The 19,912-nt window shown below is 32.0% G+C and overlaps 1 protein-coding gene across 1 annotated transcript in view; it reads right to left on the bottom strand.

The window, feature by feature from the left end:
* Positions 1–1,297: 1,297 nt before the first annotated feature.
* The window catches only part of LOC134711841 (WD repeat-containing protein 44-like), a 43,773-nt gene continuing 25,158 nt past the window's right edge, over positions 1,298–19,912 (bottom strand). The window contains exons 14-20 of the mRNA XM_063572772.1: positions 18,139–18,252; positions 16,963–17,085; positions 15,773–15,964; positions 11,298–11,399; positions 10,070–10,185; positions 4,290–4,417; positions 1,298–3,683 (exon numbers count right to left, since the gene is read on the bottom strand). Coding sequence (XP_063428842.1) covers positions 3,508–3,683; positions 4,290–4,417; positions 10,070–10,185; positions 11,298–11,399; positions 15,773–15,964; positions 16,963–17,085; positions 18,139–18,252 — 951 coding nt within the window. The 3' untranslated portion in view covers positions 1,298–3,507. The remainder of the gene's footprint in view (positions 3,684–4,289; positions 4,418–10,069; positions 10,186–11,297; positions 11,400–15,772; positions 15,965–16,962; positions 17,086–18,138; positions 18,253–19,912) is intronic.

Here is a 19,912-nt window from a genome sequence, read left to right as displayed (position 1 = left end):
TTGTAAAAAAAATACGTTTGGACCCCCTTTATTTAATACGAAAAATCTAAATCATTCGTGTATTTATAGTCAATTAAAATATTCACAATTCTAAACGGTTCTATCCTTCAATTTAAGGTCTTGATACATAAACTAATTTGTGTAAAAATGAATTTACCGTAAGACAGATAGATTCAAGCCCATTTCGTCGGTTTGTTATAATTTTTGCTGTATAGCTTATTATATAAATACAAGCATTCCACAATAATATATATTTACGAAAATATTATCCCCATTCATTTTAGTTGTCCAGTTTCAATAATGCAATCAATGACATTTATGACATATACATAAATTTAGAATACTTGAAAGTAAATATTCTTTTATTCAATCTCGATTAACTTAGCACATTTCAACAGTAAAAAAATCTATGCCTACATTTGCCTACACTATTTTGTTAAACATCATGTGAAACCTGATCGATTCAAAGGTATTTATCTGTTTAACTCGGGATCCGCTTTTAACCGGAAAATACTTTTAGAACAGTTTAAAACAAAAGGTAAAAAGCAAAAATATGCTAAATTAAATACAATTTTCCATGTTAAACTGCTGTAGTTTGAACAATTCTCGTCCGTTTTTCAAGTTTTTTACATCATACGACTTCATCTGAAGGCAGAGGTTTTATATGATACAGCACCACCTTTTTATTAATAAACCTCGGATTTCACACAGGTACTTTAAAATTACCGGACTGGATAAAACCACGTGACTGATAAGAAATTCCAGATGCCATTTTACAACTGCGGTAACGCAGATAGTAACCAAAGGGGTCTTACTGCTGAGACTATAATTGGATGAAATCATATGACTTTAGTACAGAGCTCAGCATGCTATAAATACATGCTAATTAGTCGTTGTTATTCCTTCTAAATATTACTTCCATGATGACACTATATGGGCCATTTACCATTAAATCATACACTTGTGATGTTTACCTACTGCTATGAAAATCCAAAGTTGTATGTAAACAAGTTGGCTTTAAAGATGACACTGCCATAAGGGTAAAGATTTCACAAAAATGTAAAATCTGGCTAAATTGATTCATATCCAGTTTAATTATCATTCCCTGAAATCAAATGTTTAATTTTATAAAAGGTGTCAACAAGACTAATATTTTCTAATAAATAAAACAGAAAAGTTATGTACCTAATTCTAAATATATGCCTTAATTAAAGAGTTAAAATGTCTTTACAAATTGTATTTCTATGTTTATGGATTTATCTATGCTTGAAAATTTATTTAAAATTAAAAAAAAGCTTAATTGACTCCAATTGTACATGCCTATTTTAACAATAATAATAAGACTGATACAATAATGTTTTGTAAAGTACAAACCTGAAAGGTGTCAGTTCTTTGGATTTCAAAATTCAAAAAAATCCACAATACTACTGGTGCGTCAACTCAAGTCATTACAACATTATCACAGACATATATATATTGCACAGATACTTCAATAAAATGGACAACTCATAGGATACATATATAATATTATAGAAATAAGAACATTTATATCAGGAACAAACTAACTGACATCTACAGTCATACTTAATACAAACAAACTAGCTCAAAACTTAATTAATAAGTAGAATTAAAATCATTTGGAATTGCCATTTTAATAGCCACGAGATACATATGTTATAATCCAGAAACACGAAAAGTGATTTCTGGAAAAAATTAAATGACTCATAATATCTACAGTAATACTTTTAACACAAATAGGCTAGCTGGACATTTAACAATAAGTACAATTAAAATCATTTAAACTTACATGAGCATTCAGTGTCCAGTAATTGCCATTTAAATAACAATGCATACAAAAAGTATTTTAAAATTTAGACAACTGATTGTAAAAATAACAGAAACTAATTTTTATGCCATGATAAATTATAATCTGGTTCTCAAATACTTGTAACTGTTAGTTTTTTTTAAATGAGTTATAAGGAGTGTGTTGAATTTGCATATCATCTGACATGATTTATTTTTTATTGAGATTGTATCTCCCACACATGATGATTGTTTTTAAATTTGTCAAAGACATGTGTGTTCAATCTTATACCTGCAGCAATAAATAATAACTAACTTGAGTGAAACAGTGATGGTTTTTAATTAACATTCATTACTTCAACTGTTAACATTTGGCAATACCTTAGAGTGAAGTTAGTAAATAAGACCAAAACAAAGCCAAGAATTTGCTGAATTTACCCTTCAGTATTTCCAGTTAGTAAACTAAACTATTTAAAGGCAGTATAAACAAGCTGAACGGCAGTGACTGAGAAGCAAGTATGAACTAATATAGTTATCATAAACTGAAGTATTAAAAACAGGCTTAACATTTTTTTTAAAGCAGCTGAAATCATGGGTTTTAAATTAATTTTTATCTTAAAAACTTGAAACTTTTATTCCTTGCTTCAAAAGTAGGGACTAAAGGGAGTATACTGGTAAACTACTGTCTGTCTGTAAATATCACCACTAAAATGTTTGTAAAGTTTATCTCAGGAACTGAAAAATCACAGCTCCCTGAAATTTGGTATCTAAGCTTCATTTGAGCATGCATTACTGTGCAGTGTGCAATCCATTTTCAGATTAATTGCTCATCCACTTTCTGATTACCAAATATACATTCATATATTCTTCCACATTATACAGAGTATAAAATTTGTGTTGCATGATGTCTATTTTTAGGTCACACTTTGTGATTTATTTATCTTTTAAAATACAAAAAAAGTCTCCATGGGTAAAATGACATAATTTAACACTGAAAAAAGTCATGAAATAATTATTTAAGTTTATTGAAAAAGATTGCATAATAAAAGAAAATATATATTTCTAAAAATAATTAATTAGTTATTTTAGAAGATTTCTAAAATATATTATGGACCATTACTATAGCATAAAAGCTACTTAATGTTTAAATAGTTCATCTGAATCAAACACCATTATAATCATGATTCTCTGAACTGCTATACTTAATAGGCAATGTAAATCTAAATTTTAAAACTGCAATACCAGTACTTTTTATCACTAAAATAATCTGCACCATTTATTTTCTTGAACAAGCTCCTGTAATGCAACATTATCTTGTTGGGGAAAATTTCACTACCATAAAAGTACATTTTCTGTCTCAATCTGGTTTGATGGCAGGATTCTAATCAAAATAAAGTCAAACTTTTTTTTTAAATGGTGGAAATGATAATATCTTTAAAGATTTCTCCTTAGATTTCTAATGTGATGATCCTTTTCTTATGATTTCTTCTTAGATTTCTTTAGCGATCTTTTTCTTTATGAATTAACCTGGTATTTCTAATGCGATGTTCCTTTTCTTTATGAATTCGCCTGGGATTTCTTATGCAATGTTCCTTTTCTTTTTGATTTTTCCAGGGATTTCTAATGCAATTTTCCTTTTCTTAATGTTTTTTACCCAGATTTCTAATGCAATGTTCCTTTTCTTAATGATTTCTACCCAGATTTCTAATGCAATGTTCCTTTTAAGTTTCGGACTACTTTTAATGCTCCAGTAAAATCTGCGGTAACCATGACTTCTCCTTCATCTTCATCTGAATCATCCGCATATTTCTTTTTATTATTTGGTTTCAGTAACGCAGGCTTGGGAGCAAAGATGGCTGCTGTCACAACGGCATTGTGAACTGCAAAATAAAGATATATAAAAAGTATCGAAATGATGGATATTTTGCTACATTTGTTGCTTAATATTACAATTGCATAATTTTGAATTTCTTTCAAACAACAGAAATTGCAAGAAAATATATTATAGTACAGAATATCTATGTTTCAGAGTTCTACAAAGACCTTTCAGCAATATGGGACCATGGTTCTATCTGCAAAGATTTTATCATAATGTATTACAAATGTGGTGGTATAATTTTAGAAAAACAGTGCTATTTCAAATCACATGGTGCTAATATAAAATTCTTAGGCACTGACTTTGGTTTATTTATTCACTCGTTAAAAGATTTTTTTTTTTTTTTTTTTTTTTCTCTTAATCATTTCATTTGTGTGTGATGTGGAAATTAGCTATTGATTCTTGCATTAATAAGATATAAAAATAGCAATTCAAAATTGCCATTTTACAGTCACCTTCGTCAGAAAGCAAATAAATGTTGAAAAGAAATGTGTTTTTAACATAATTTTTATCAAAAAAAAATCAAAACAAATACATTGATCATCATAGAGCTATTTGTCTTGGAAGTTAACAATTTTTTTTTTATTTATCTGAGACTATAACAACCTACTTTTTATTGCTTCCCAGTAATCATTACGATCTCTACGAGCTGATGAAAACTTGTAGAAATCATGGTTCTGTTTCCAAATATATACAAACTGGTCCTCTGATCCACAAATTATATACTTGGCTTTGGGACTGAAAATACAAATACATATAGGATAAATATTTTTCTTCTCAGAAATTTATACACATAATTTCCCCATGTCCATACTGTCAAAAATACAAAAGAATTATTCAAAACTAAGGCTATTGAAAAACGTTTTATTTTATCCTACATCTGAAAGTTTGAATTTCCATTTCTAAGTAGCAACATTCCAGCAGCACCTGCATACGGGGTATATATCTCCCAATTGATACGATATTCCCGTGCTTGCATTTCCTATCATGATTTTCTTGATAGAGGGTTACTGCTCACAAGGAAGCTATTAAACCAAGAGTTCCAAATGGTGAAGTTGAAATCATCCCTTCATAATTTTACGGACGCCATCACAAGTTGGTTGACCGTTATGGAATAACCGTTTCACAAATGATATCGGATATGTTTCTTACGTCGTAACTACAATCCTCTTCCCTTTCATGAATTTGACCTACCGAATTAGACTATTTAACGGATTTGTAATCACATAAGCAACACGACAGTGCCGCATGTGGAGCAGGATCTGCTTACCCTTCCGGAGCACCTGAGATCACCCCTAGTTTTTGGTGGGGTTTCGTGTTGTTTATTCTTTAGTTTTTTATGTTGTGTCATGTGTACTTTTGTTTTTCTGTTTGTCTTTTTCATTTTTAGCCATGGCGTTGTCAGTTTGTTTTAGATTTACTAGTTTGACTGTCCCTTTGGTATCTTTCGTCCCTCTTTTGAACAAGATAAATTCTAAATGATTTTTTTTTTTTCAAAGGGTATCACTTCTATACATGTTGATGACATCTTGCCAAGGATAAGTGTCATGTGTTTAAATCACAAAATCTCTAATGAAGTATCTATGTATAACATACAGAGGGTCTAAATTTAACCAATAAAATCTCTTGATCATGAAGTCTGTATACTTCTTTATTGAAGGCAAATGACACATTCACCACCTAATAAACAAATGCACTTTCGTCAAAGACAATGGATATATAAATATATAAAGTTCAGAACATAAGGCATCTATACACTGTTACATATATATATTTTCTAGGTACATTTAAATAATAGATGGAATTAAATTTCCCCTTATGAAGCTAATGCATAGACTTTTTACAAGTCCCACTCCTTATGTTTCCATATTGGTGGCTCTAAATTACCTGATCTGTATCCTTCAATGTCCTGCTGAAGGTTAATACATAAAAGTGCTTCTGTATATATATTCTTATATATTATACAAACTAAAAAGTCTTACCTAAAACTTGCTTTAATCTGACTGCTGTTATTTGTCTTACCTAAAACTTGCTTTAATCTGACTGCTGTTATTTGTATTACCTAAAACTTGCTTTAATCTGACTGCTGTTATTTGTCTTACCTAAAACTTGCTTTAATCTGACTGCTGTTATTTGTAAGTCTTACCTAAAACTTGCTTTAATCTGACAGCTGTTATTTGTAAGTCTTACCTAAAACTTGCTTTAATCTGACAGCTGTTATGCGTATAAAATTATAATCCTGGTACTTTTGATAACTATTTACACCACTGGGTCGATGCCACTGCTGGTGGACGTTGTGACCCCAAGGGTATCACCAGCCCAGTAGTCAGCACTTCGGTGTTGACATGAATATCAATTATATGGTCATTTTTATAAATTTTCTGTTTACAAAACTTTGAATTTTTCGAAAAACTAAGGATTTTCTTACCCCAGGAGTAGATTACCTTAGCCGTATTTGGCACAACTTTTTGGAATTTTGGGTCCTCAATGCTCTTCAACTTTGTATTTGTTTGGCTTTTTAACTATTTTGATCTGAGTGTCACTGATGAGTCTTATGTAGACGAAACACGCGTCTGGCGTATAAAATTATAATCCTGGTACTTTTGATAACTATTTACACCACTGGGTCGATGCCACTGCTGGTGGACGTTTCGTCCCAGAGGGTATCACCAGCCCAGTAGTCAGCACTTCGGTGTTGACATGAATATCAATTATATGGTCATTTTTATAAATTTTCTGTTTAGGCCACACCAATTTGATTCCTTGTTCGACGGATCCGCCCGCACCTATTTTTTTCAAAACAGATTTTTTTTATTTTTATTATATTCCCGCTTCCCGCATCCGGAAATGAAATCATGTCCATTTCCCGCACCATTTTTTTTGGAAATATTATGTAAAGATCTCAACATTTGTTTTTTTTAAATCACAGTCTAGCCTTTATATAACGATTATCAGCACCCACAACACTGTAAATATCTGCGAGAATATTTGTTTCAGCATGAAACCAATTTATTCCAAGCGGGAGTGCTCCGATATAAATAGAAATACCAGTACAGAACAAAACGTTGGTTTCTTTCCCCCTAACTTATATTCCCTTTAAATAAATGTTCGTTGTTAAAATAAAGTACAAAGAACTTCTGAAGGATTTGCCTTCAACTGCAATTATAATGTATGGTTACGGTCATACCCGCTGCAGGTTTGTGCACCTGTCATTGTTGATTCACGGACCTGTCGTTCAGCAGTTATCGTTTGTTGATGTGGTTCATTGGTATTTTCCTGTTTGGAAATATAATTTAGATCATTGGTTTTCCTGTTCGAATTGTGTACAATACTAAGTTGTGGTCCCTTATAGCTTGCTGGTTGGTCTTGATCAAAGCTCTGTGTAAAATGCCGTACTTTGACCTATGTTTGTTATTATCAGGTTGGGACCAACCCTCCCTCAGACAAGGGCCTTGAAGGGGTCATTTTACCATGTTTACTGTTGTAGAAAAGAAAATAGAAATACTAAGGATTTGTACAGTGCTACTATACAAAACCTTTGACAACTTAGAATTTTTTACTCAAAAAGAGGAGAAATACATTATATTTTAAACAACTTTTCTAAAGAAGGGATGGGTCCACTTATTTTGAATAATATTAAACTGTTAAAGTAAATGTGTTAACATGGATAAAGTCCAGGAATATTACAAAATTCTTGAACATGTTTTGACTATTTAATACCAAATATTATAGTTCTTTGGGAAAATATAAGCCCTTTTGTACTTGAAGTGTTTTTACAAAAAAAATATATATTATAACTTATTTTGACCCCTCATAAAAGGGATATTCATAACATTAAGGGGTTGTTCTGAAACTGATTATGACTTGGATGGAGAATTGTCTCATTGTCAGTCACACATACATAGACCAGATTTAATTATTCAATTATTTCTTGTTGAACAGGGAAAAAATACTTCATAAATTAAAGAAATGTCAAGGTACAAGTGATAAATCAAGTTTTAATATAGTCAAAACCTACTATTTTATGTTTACAAAAAAAAATTATAATCGCTCGCCTTTACTTTTTAAGCTTCGCCTCCAAAATTTGCAAATTAAATATTTTTTTATTAAAATTTTCAAATCGCTCGCTCGCCCCAATTTTTGGAGTCCAAAAATCCGTAGAACAAGAAATTAAATTGGTGTGGCCTTACAAAACTTTGAATTTTTCGAAAACAACTAAGGATTTTCTTACCCCAGGAGTAGATTACCTTAGCCGTATTTGGCACAACTTTTTGGAATTTTGGGTCCTCAATGCTCTTCAACTTTGTATTTGTTTGGCTTTTTAACTATTTTGATCTGAGCGTCACTGATGAGTCTTATGTAGACGAAACGCGCGTCTCGCGTATAAAATTATAATCCTGGTACTTTTGATAACTATTTACACCACTGGGTCGATGCCACTGCTGGTGGACGTTTCGTCCCAGAGGGTATCACTAGCCCAGTAGTCAGCACTTCGGTGTTGACATGAATATCAATTATATGGTCATTTTTATAAATTTTCTGTTTACAAAACTTTGAATTTTTCGAAAAACTAAGGATTTTCTTACCCCAGGAGTAGATTACCTTAGCCGTATTTGGCACAACTTTTTGGAATTTTGGGTCCTCAATGCTCTTCAACTTTGTATTTGTTTGGCTTTTTAACTATTTTGATCTGAGCGTCACTGATGAGTCTTATGTAGACGAAACGCGCGTCTGGCGTATAAAATTATAATCCTGGTACTTTTGATAACTATTTACACCACTGGGTCGATGCCACTGCTGATGGACGTTTCGTCCCCGAGGGTATCACCAGCCCAGTAGTCAGCACTTCGGTGTTGACATGAATATCAATTATATGGTCATTTTTATAAATTTTCTGTTTACAAAACTTTGAATTTTTCGAAAAACTAAGGATTTTCTTACCCCAGGAGTAGATTACCTTAGCCGTATTTGGCACAACTTTTTGGAATTTTGGGTCCTCAATGCTCTTCAACTTTGTATTTGTTTGGCTTTTTAACTATTTTGATCTGAGTGTCACTGATGAGTCTTATGTAGACGAAACACGCGTCTGGCGTATAAAATTATAATCCTGGTACTTTTGATAACTATTTACACCACTGGGTCGATGCCACTGCTGGTGGACGTTTCGTCCCAGAGGGTATCACCAGCCCAGTAGTCAGCACTTCGGTGTTGACATGAATATCAATTATATGGTAATTTTTATAAATTTTCTGTTTACAAAACTTTGAATTTTTCGAAAAAAACTAAGGATTTTCTTACCCCAGGAGTAGATTGATTACCTTAGCCGTATTTGGCACAACTTTTTGGAATTTTGGGTCCTCAATGCTCTTCAACTTTGTATTTGTTTGGCTTTTTAACTATTTTGATCTGAGCGTCACTGATGAGTCTTATGTAGACGAAACGCGCGTCTGGCGTATAAAATTATAATCCTGGTACTTTTGATAACTATTTACACCACTGGGTCGATGCCACTGCTGGTGGACGTTTCGTCCCAGAGGGTATCACCAGCCCAGTAGTCAGCACTTCGGTGTTGACATGAATATCAATTATATGGTCATTTTTATAAATTTTCTGTTTACAAAACTTTGAATTTTTCGAAAAACTAAGGATTTTCTTACCCCAGGAGTAGATTACCTTAGCCGTATTTGGCACAACTTTTTGGAATTTTGGGTCCTCAATGCTCTTCAACTTTGTATTTGTTTGGCTTTTTAACTATTTTGATCTGAGCGTCACTGATGAGTCTTATGTAGACGAAACGCGCGTCTGGCGTATAAAATTATAATCCTGGTACTTTTGATAACTATTTACACCACTGGGTCGATGCCACTGCTGATGGACGTTTCGTCCCCGAGGGTATCACCAGCCCAGTAGTCAGCACTTCGGTGTTGACATGAATATCAATTATATGGTCATTTTTATAAATTTTCTGTTTACAAAACTTTGAATTTTTCGAAAAACTAAGGATTTTCTTACCCCAGGAGTAGATTACCTTAGCCGTATTTGGCACAACTTTTTGGAATTTTGGGTCCTCAATGCTCTTCAACTTTGTATATGTTTGGCTTTTTAACTATTTTGATCTGAGCGTCACTGATGAGTCTTATGTAGATGAAACGTGCGTCTGGCGTATAAAATTATAATCCTGGTACTTTTGATAACTATTATTTGTAAGTCTTACCTAAAACTTGCTTTAATCTGACAGCTGTTATTTGTAAGTCCTACCTAAAACTTGCTTTAATCTGACAGCTGTTATTTGTAAGTCTTACCTAAAACTTGCTTTAATCTGACAGCTGTTATTTGTAAGTCTTACCTAAAACTTGCTTTAATCTGACAGCTGTTATTTGTAAGTCTTACCTAAAACTTGCTTTAATCTGACTGCTGTTATTTGCACATCCTTTGTATTTACAGGTTAACATTTTATCTCGTAAATCATAAAGACGTATTCTGGAATCATTTGAAGTAACTAAAACCTGGAAAGCAAGAATATTTCAAAACTATATGTGGAATATAGACAGCAAATAGGAGAATGAATGTGAAGCATAATGCACAGATTTTTATTGTTTAACTTTTTTATATTTTTCACACTGAGGTTGCAGATGTGACTTTGTTATAATCATAACATGAATGTGTCCCAAGTACACGAATGCCCCATCCGCACTATCATTTTCTATGTTCAGTGGACCATGAAAATGGGATAAAATCTCTAATTTGGCATTAATATTAAAAAGATCAAATCATAGGGCACATGTTTACTAAGTTTCAAGTTGATTAGACTTCAACTTCATCAAAAACTACTTCCACCAAACACTTTAACCTGAAGTGGACATATGGCCGAACAGACGAAACCCACAGACCATAAAACATAATGCCCATAAATGGGCCATAAAAATAAACAGACAGCTAGCATTCATTTCAATTGCTGAAAATGCACAACTAATGATAAAATTAAAGGTTGCTTGCATATGGACCCATATGAGGTAGAATTGTCGCATTGCAAGACATACTGTAAAAATCAGTAATAAGCTGAAATTTTCTATCATTGACCCTGCGTCTTATACTCAGGTGCGCTTTTTGGTTGTATTTTTGCTGTATTTCAGGGACAAGCGTAAACAAAATATCTATGGACTTTTCGTGGAGATTGTAAATATTCAACAATAATTTTAAGCTGATTTCATAACATTTGGTTAAGGCAAACTTAAGTTAAAGAATAGAATAGCAATTTTTCCATTTGTAATGGAGCATAACTCAAGAACAGTAAAAGTAAAACTGATACCACTAAAATTCAAATTTTACATGTGTTTTGTGGTAACAACAATTGCGTATAAATTTCATAACATTTGGTTCAAGCAAATTAAGTTAGAAAATAGAAATATATTAAGGGATTTCTGTAAAGAAAGGACAAGAATAACACTTAATGCCCCTCCTCTGCAGCAGGCTCATAATGCGACAGGGGCATTAAAAATATATTTCAAATTTTGAAGAAATTATGCGTAATGAATCAGTGTTGACTAAAATACACTAATTGGATCGTATACATTTTATCTCTATATATGAAATACACATGATCTTTATTAATATTTACCTTATCTTCACCAGGTAGAGGTTCTATACCAGTGATTTTACTTCCTTTGGCATTCTTACCCCTCGTTGATCTTACATGGATCTGTGTATGATACTTTAATTGCTGTCAATATAAATCAAGTTCATGTATTAAACATACAACCTGAAATCTGCATTATTTACTTTTTGGATGAGTACATTGGCATTGAGGGTCTTCTAATTGAATTTAAATATAGTCAAAATGTAACTCCAAACCAATTACTGTAAACCAACTTATTTTCCCGGATACTTTATTTCGTGTTTATACCAAGCTAGTCAACTTCACGGCGATTTAATTTAGCTATTTTCTCATTTATTTAATGTAGTTTGATAGGGAAAGATCCAAGTTATTCCTTATCGCGATAATTTAATTTCGCGTTATTTTACTTGCAAAAGTTGTGAAAATAAATCGCTCTTATTGACCTATCATCATTGTTCTTTTAAGAAATAATTCCTTTGTGTCATGCTCTATGCTCATTTTAACATGGGTAGGCATTATATTTGTCGATATTTTACACTGAGCGTTAGCCAGGTGTAAAATGTGGTCAAATATAATGCCTATCCATGTTAAAATGAGCATAGAGCATGACATGAAGGAATTATTTCGATTCTAACATGACAAATACAATATATTTAAGAAATAATTCCTTCTTGTCAGGCTCTATGCTCATTTTAACATGGGTAGGCATTATATTTGTTGATATTTTACACTGAGCGTTAGCAAGGTGTAAAATGTGGTCAAATATAATGCCTACCCATGTTAAAATGATCATAGAGCATGACACAAAGGAATTATTCCGATTCTAATAGGACAAATACAGTATTTTTATAGGTCGAACAGGGTAAATATATGTTGTTTTATAAAATATATAATAAAAATTCATGCTAGCTGCTTAAATGTATACATTTTAAAGGCTAATGATGGAAATAACGTTAATATACACAGTAAGTTCGTCTGCATGTGTCAAACATAAATATTATGCTCATTAGAACACGGCTTTGTTTACAAAGCATAATAAGGACATCATATTAGAATTATAGGTCGAAGCATACGAAAATACCATAAAAATGTTTGGTTGTTCCTGTTTCCTCCCCGAGGAGTCTGTATATTACATTTCATATTTGATAAGTTTAAAAATTACGACCAGGGTAAATAAATGTTGTTTGATAAAAATATATAATAAAAGTTTATGTTAGCTGCTTTCAAAAATGTAAATATTTAAAAGGATAACGATGGAAATAACGTTAATATTAAAAGTCCGTGCGCATGTGTCAGACATATTTTTTGTGCTCATTAGAACACGGCTTTATATAAAGCGTAAAAAGGACGTCATATTAGAATATTAAATTGATCATATAAGTAACTTTAACAGTTGTGGAATTTGTAAAAATTTGTAAAAAAATATCTTTATAACAAATAATAATTTATTCTTCACCCTACCAAACATTTATCTTAATTTTGTAGAGATCTGTATGCATAGACCATGTTATTGCACATGGAAGACAAATAGACATTTCTGTACACCAATATACATCCATTGTCAACAAGTTTATAAAAATATGAAACTGTACTTCATTTATTATCAGTAATATACTAAAAACAATGCTTTAATCAAGTCAATCAGTAAAATCCTAAAAACAATGCTTTAATCAAGTCAATTTTGTTATTATCCAATATGAGTAATCTTTTTTGTTGATTTAAATTATTTTAATATATTTTCCTCTATTTTCCTTCTACTGCATGATTTAACAATAAAAAATTACCGGGATTTCAAGCGCAAATGAGACCTTGTATATCCTAGATTCAAACGATGAAAAATAAGAGTGAACTTGAATGAAAACCGAATGGTTTAAGAGTCCTGATGAAAAAACACTGGACGCAGATGGATTCATGACAAAATTGTGTTTTGGTGATGGTGATGTGTTTGTACATCTTACTTTACTGAACATTCTTGCTGCTTACAATTATCTCTATCTATAATGAACTTGGCCCAGTAGTTTCAGTGGAAAATGTTATTAAAATTTACAAATTTTATGAAAAGTAAAATTTTACAAATTTTATGAAAAATGTTAAAAATTGACTATAAAGGACAATTACTCCTTAGGGGATCAATTGACCATTTTGGTCATGTTGACTTATTTTAAGGTCTTACTTTGCTGTACATTATTGCTGTCTACAGTTTATCTCTATCTATAATAGTATTCAAAATAATGACAAAAAACGGCAAAATTTCCTTAAAATTACCAATTCAGGGGCAGCAATCTAACAACAGGTTGTCAGATCAATCTGAACATTTCAGGGCAGATAGATATTGTCCTGATAAACAATTTAACCCCTGTCAGATTTGCTCTTAATTCTTTGGTTTTTTAGTTAAAAGCCAAAAACTGCATTTACCCCTATGTTCTGTTATTAGCCGTGGCAGCCATCTTGGTTGGATGGCCAGGTCATCGGACACATTTTTCAAACAAGATACCCCAAAGATGATTGTGGCCAAGTTAGGATTAATTTGGCCCAGTAGTTTCAGGGGAGAAGATTTTTGTAAAAGATTACTTAGATTTACGAAAAATGGTTAAAAATTGACTTTAGAGAGCAATAACTCCTAAAGCAGTAAAGGGGTCAACTGACCATTTCGGTCATGTTGACTTATTTGTAAATCTAACTTTACTGAACATTATTGCTGTTTACACTTTATCTCTGTCTATAATAATATTCAAGATAATAACCAACAAGAGGCTCTCATTTTTTTGGTAAAATCTCTCATCAATGATTATTTTGGCTTTTCAATTTATTTAAATGTTCTTTGAATCGTCCTATTTTCTTCAAAAGCAAAAAAAAAATTATTTTCTCCTATGTTCTATTTTAGCCATAGGAGCTATGTTTCTTGACATACAAGGAAATGAAATATAAAATTTATACTAGATACTCTGAAACTCATTTAGCCTAAGTTTGGCTGAAATTGATACAGCATTTTCAAAGGAGAAGATTTTTTAAAGTAAGTCAACATGATGAACAAATTGTGAAAAAAGTCTTTAAAGGGCAATAACTCCTTAAGGGGTCAATTGACAATTTTGGTCAAATTGACTTATTTGTAGATCTTACTCTGCTTAAAAACATTTTTGCTATTAACAGTTTATCTGTATCTATAATAATATTCAAGATAATAACCAAAAACTGCAAAATTTCTTTAAAATCATCAATTCAGGGGCATTATACCTCAATAACCAGTTACCCAAATCGGCTGAAAATTTCAGGACAGGTAGACCTTGACCTAATAAATACTTTAACTTCTTGTCTTATTTGCTCTAAATGCTGGAGTTTGTGAGATATAAGCCAAAAACTGCATTTTACCCTGTGTTCTATTTTTAGCCATGACGGCCATGTTTTTTGACGAAATAAAAAATAAAGCACACACTTTATTTTATACACCCTACTGATCTTTCAGTTGAAGTTTGGTTGAATTTGGTTGAGTAGTTTTAGAGGAGAAGATTTTTTAAAGTTAGCAAATATGATGAACAAATTGTGAAAAATTGTCATTAAGGACAATAACCCCTTAAGGGGTCAATTGACAATTTTGGTATTATTAACTTATTTGTAGATCTTACTTTGCTGATCATTTTTGCTGTTTACAGTTTATCTTTATCTATAATAATATTCAAGATAATGACCTAAACCTGCAAAATTTCCTTAAAATTACCAACTAAGTGGCAGCAAACCAACAATGGGATGTTTGATTCATCTGAAAATTTCAGGGCTGATAGATCTTGACCTAATGAACATTTTAACCCCATCTCAGATTTGCTCTAAATGCTTTCGTTTTTTAGATATAAGCCAAAAACTGCATTTGACCCCTATGTTCTATCTTAAGTAATGGCGGCCATGTTTTTTGACGGATCAAAAATCGAAGCACACAATTTGTGCAGGATAATCTAAGGAACAATCATGCTAAGTTTCATTATAAATCCATTCAGTAGTTTCAGAGGAGAAGATGTTTGAAAAATTGTTAACGAGACGACGACGGATGCCAAGTGATGAGAAAAGCTCACATGGCCTTTTAGGCCAGGTGAGCTAAAAACAGCAAAATTTCCTCAAAATTACCAATTCAGGGGCAGCAACACAACAACTGGTTGATGGATTCATCTGAAAATATCAGGGCAGATAGATCTTGACCTGATAAACATTTTACCCCATGTCAGATTTTCTCTAAATGCTTCGGATTTGAGTTATAAGCCAAAAACTGCATTTTACCCCTATGTTCTATTTTAAGCCGTGGCGGCCATCTTGGTTGTTTGGCCGGGTCACGCCTCACATTTTTAAACTAAATACCCCAATGAAGATTGTGGCCAAGTTTGGTTCAATTTGGCCAAGTAGTTTTAGAGGAGAAGATTTTTGTAAAAGCTAACGACGACGGAAGACGGACGCCAAGTGATGAGATGTATAAACTACTAGATTTTACTAACCTCAGTTGTATAGAATATACATTTTCCATCATAAGTGCCAACAACTGCTAGTTTACCATTCCTACAGAAGTTAGCTGTTGTAATAAGGGCTGAAGGACCCTGCACTTCATTCCATAGTGTGACCTTCTTATCAGGTATATTCCACAGTCTCAATTTACCATCAAGTGAGCCACTCAGAAAATATCTGTCATCCTATAAATATTGATAAAACTTAGAAAATATCTGTCATCCTATTAATATTGATAAAACTTAGAAAATATCTGTCATCCTATTAATATTGATATAACTTAAAAAATATCTGTCATCCTAAAAATATTGATAAAACTTAGAAAATATCTGTCATCCTATTAATATTGATATAACTTAAAAAATATCTGTCATCCTAAAAATATTGATAAAACTTATTGTAAAATATAAATTACTTCGTTCTGATGAAAATCAGTCAATAAGCTGAAATAAAATTGTTATCTGTAACTCTTCTTAACCTCAAAACTCTGAAAAATAAAATGAAAGTCTGCAACTCTTTATATAATATTTTATCTATATGCCCAAAACTTGTGTATCTCAATTCAAGCCAGGATATGTGTGAAAAATATGAAATACTTTATGTTGTACAAGATGACTTTAGAAAGAAATGGGAAATTTGTCAATGGCACTCTGATACACAGATGACGCCCCTTCTTGCATATGACATCAAAAAGGGACATAACTAAAGAACAATAAAAGTGACACTACCCTAATTAGTACTTGATCTGTGTTTTGAGGTAATAAACATTGGATAAATGTTTCATAACATTTAGTTGAGGCAAGTTAAAGAATGCAAACCAAATTTTTTTCCATTTGTAAAAGGGCCTGACTCTAGAACAGTAAAAGTGAGGCAACCATAATTTAAACTTGATCTGTGTTCTGTGATAAAAAAACATTGTGTATAAATTTCATAATATTTGATCGAGGCATATAAACCAATTGTGAGACCCACAAATGGACAAAGGTAAAATTTAGATAAGGTTTGTGATAATGGGATGTCTAAAGCACAAAGTGCAACGGTAAAGTCAATGTTTTGAAATGTAAAAACTTTCAATTTGTTGAAAAAAACAACAGGTGGTGTATCAGTTAACAAACAATCAAAATATAGGACCTAATGATCAAATATACTAAAGCATTAATTAAAGATTCTTATAACTCCTTACCTTAGGATGGAAGACAATAGATGTAACAAAGTCAATATGTTGGAAGGTACACAGGCATTCTTTACGTGAAACATGCCACAAACGTACTGTTTTATCCATAGAGGAAGACAAAATAAAGTGGTTCTGAAAAAATAATTAAACATAATAAATTCATCATTTTCCAAGTCTGACATTTAATCCATCATTAAAGACATGTTTCTTCTAGTTATATTATCCAGCTACTTAGTACTGTAACAGTTTTTAATTTTCAAGATTTTGTTTGTATGTTGATAGGAATTATTGTAAATACCACAGGAGTAAAGACATCCTGATTTACCTATTGTATCTAGTTTAGGGTTGACGTCATTTGATCATATTTATGAAGTTAACATTTATGGTTGGGTTTCTTCTTTTTAAATGTAATGATAGTTGATTTATCACTGCCATTTATTGTCTGTTGTCTTTTTCGATATAATCAAACACTTACTGACTGGATATTCCTGGAATAGTAAGTTTATTGTCCCTTGAATACAACTATTGCCCTCAACTTCCCTTCAGGAGAATAGTTGCTTCTTGTGACAATAAACTTACTATTCCACTCATACCCAGTGAATAAGTATACAATATATAATTCCTCTTAAGTGCCTTGAAAATCGACCTAACGATTTTAGAGTAGATATGATTTGTAACTTTCTCCAAGAGCAGGGCTGGAACCTGTACCTTTTATTTCTAACACTGCCTATATATAGCTAGCATTGCACAGACACCTTATCCCCTCCTCTAACTATAGCTTATAAAAAATAAGCTTTCGTTTCTTGAGGTGATACTATCTGGGCAATATCTCAGTTCCTTGTAAATTAAAGAGACATGATGCTGACACAAAGCTCATAGATGGGTTTCACTGGTAAGCTGTCCCTGTTTAAATGGTGGAACTCCATGTGTTAAACATGGTTATTAAAACTAAAGAGGTAAGTCCAATTTGGTGATCCAAAAAAAGATAAGAAGGACAGAATTGTGGCTACAAACAAATGAAAAATATCTTTGTTTACCTGTGAAATTCATCATTACATAATATGTGGGGCCTGATGATTTATTTTTGTTCTTCGGGATAGGCGCATGTTTGCTATCGTGATCCGGTTTTCTACAGATTTTTTTTTAATATTTTTGTGAATCGTGATCATGGAATTTTTTATTTACTTTTGACCAGGAGACGTCCAATACATCAGCAGTGTGTCCTCTAAATGTACAAAATGGTTTTGGCATGAATGGTGCGATTAAATCTTCAGGGTCATGACCTCCACTTGCCTGTTCCTGGTAAAAAAATATCAAACATATTAAGGGAAACAAAATTAATATAATTATAAATGTTATGTTTTCTACACTTTTGTTTTTACTTAATAATTTTCTCTTTTCATTCATTCCAATGGAGTTATTCTCGTTCTAGAACAAGACTATTTACTTTAGACACAACCTTCAAATGATTTGCATGACTATCTGATGGTTCATATACACATGAGATACTATATTAAAATTGTTTGAAAAATTACCAACTTATGTTACCGGACATCATTAAATCTAAAAATGTAGCAGCTTTGGTCTTATTCAAATCAATCAATCAATCAACCAACTAATCAATCTAATATCATGTCAAACTAACATTAAGAATCACTTCCATGTTATTTAAAAATATTTGTTTATTACATTAAACTAGAGGCTCTAAAGAGCCTGTGTCGCTCACCTTGGTATATGTGAATTAAACAAAGGAAGCAGACAGTTCATGACAAAATTGTGTTTAGGTGATTTTGATGTGTTTGTACATCTTACTTTACTAAACATTCTTGCTGCTTACAATCATCTCTATCTATAATGAACTTGTCCGTGTAGTTTCAGTGGAAAATGTTAGTAAAAATTCACAAATTTTATGAAAATTGTTAAAAATTGATTATAAAAACGATAACTTCATAGGGGGTCAATTGACTATTTTGGTCATTTTGACCTATTTTTTAGTCTTAAATTGCTGTATATTATTGCTGTTTACAGTTTATCTCTATCTATAATAATATTCAAGATAATAACCCAAAACAGCAAAATTTCCTTAAAATTACTAATTTAGGGGCAGCAACCTTACAACCAGTTGACCCATTCATCTTAAAATTTCAGGGCAGATAGATTTTGACCAGATAAACAATTTTGCCCCTTGTCAGATTTGCTCTAAATGCTTTGGTTTTTGAGATATAAGCCAAAAACTGCATTTTACCCCTATGTTCTATTTTTAGCCATGGCGGCCATCTTGGTTGGTTGGCCGGGTAAAAAAACACAAATTTTAAACTAGATACATCAATGTTGATTGTTGCTAATTTTGGTTTAATTTGGCCCAGTAGTTTCAGAGGAGAAGATTTTTGTAAAAGATATGGAAATTTACGAAAAAAAAATGCATTTTACCGCTATGTTCTATTTTTAGCCGTAGCGGCCATCTTGGTTGGTTTGCCCGGTCACACAATTTTAAAACTAGATAGCCTAATAATGATTCTGGCTATGTTTGGTAAAATTTGGCCACGTAGTTTTAGAGAAGATCTTTGTAAAAGTTAACTGATTTACGAAAAATGGTTAAAAATTGACTATAAAGGGCAATAACTCCTAAGGGGGTCAACTGACCATTTTGGTCAATTTACTTATTTGTAAATCTTACTTTGCTGAACATTATTGCTGTTAACAGTTTATCTCCATCTATAATAATATTCAAGATAATAACCAAAAACAGTAAAATTTCCTTAAAATTACCAATTTAGGGGCAGCAACCAAACAATGGGTTGTCTGATTCATCTGAAAATTTCAGGGCAGATAGATCTTAACCTGATAAACAATTTTACCCCATGTCAGACTTGCTCTAAATGCTTTGTTTTTTTTTAGTTATAAGCCAAAAACTGCATTTTACCCCTATGTTCTATTTTTATCCGTAGCGGCCATCTTG

The sequence above is a fragment of the Mytilus trossulus genome, chromosome 3, assembly GCF_036588685.1.
Source record: "Mytilus trossulus isolate FHL-02 chromosome 3, PNRI_Mtr1.1.1.hap1, whole genome shotgun sequence".
NCBI classification, from domain to species: Eukaryota; Metazoa; Mollusca; class Bivalvia; order Mytilida; family Mytilidae; genus Mytilus; species Mytilus trossulus.
Note: the sequence above shows the minus strand (reverse complement) of the source record. Positions and strands in the feature narration are given on the sequence as shown.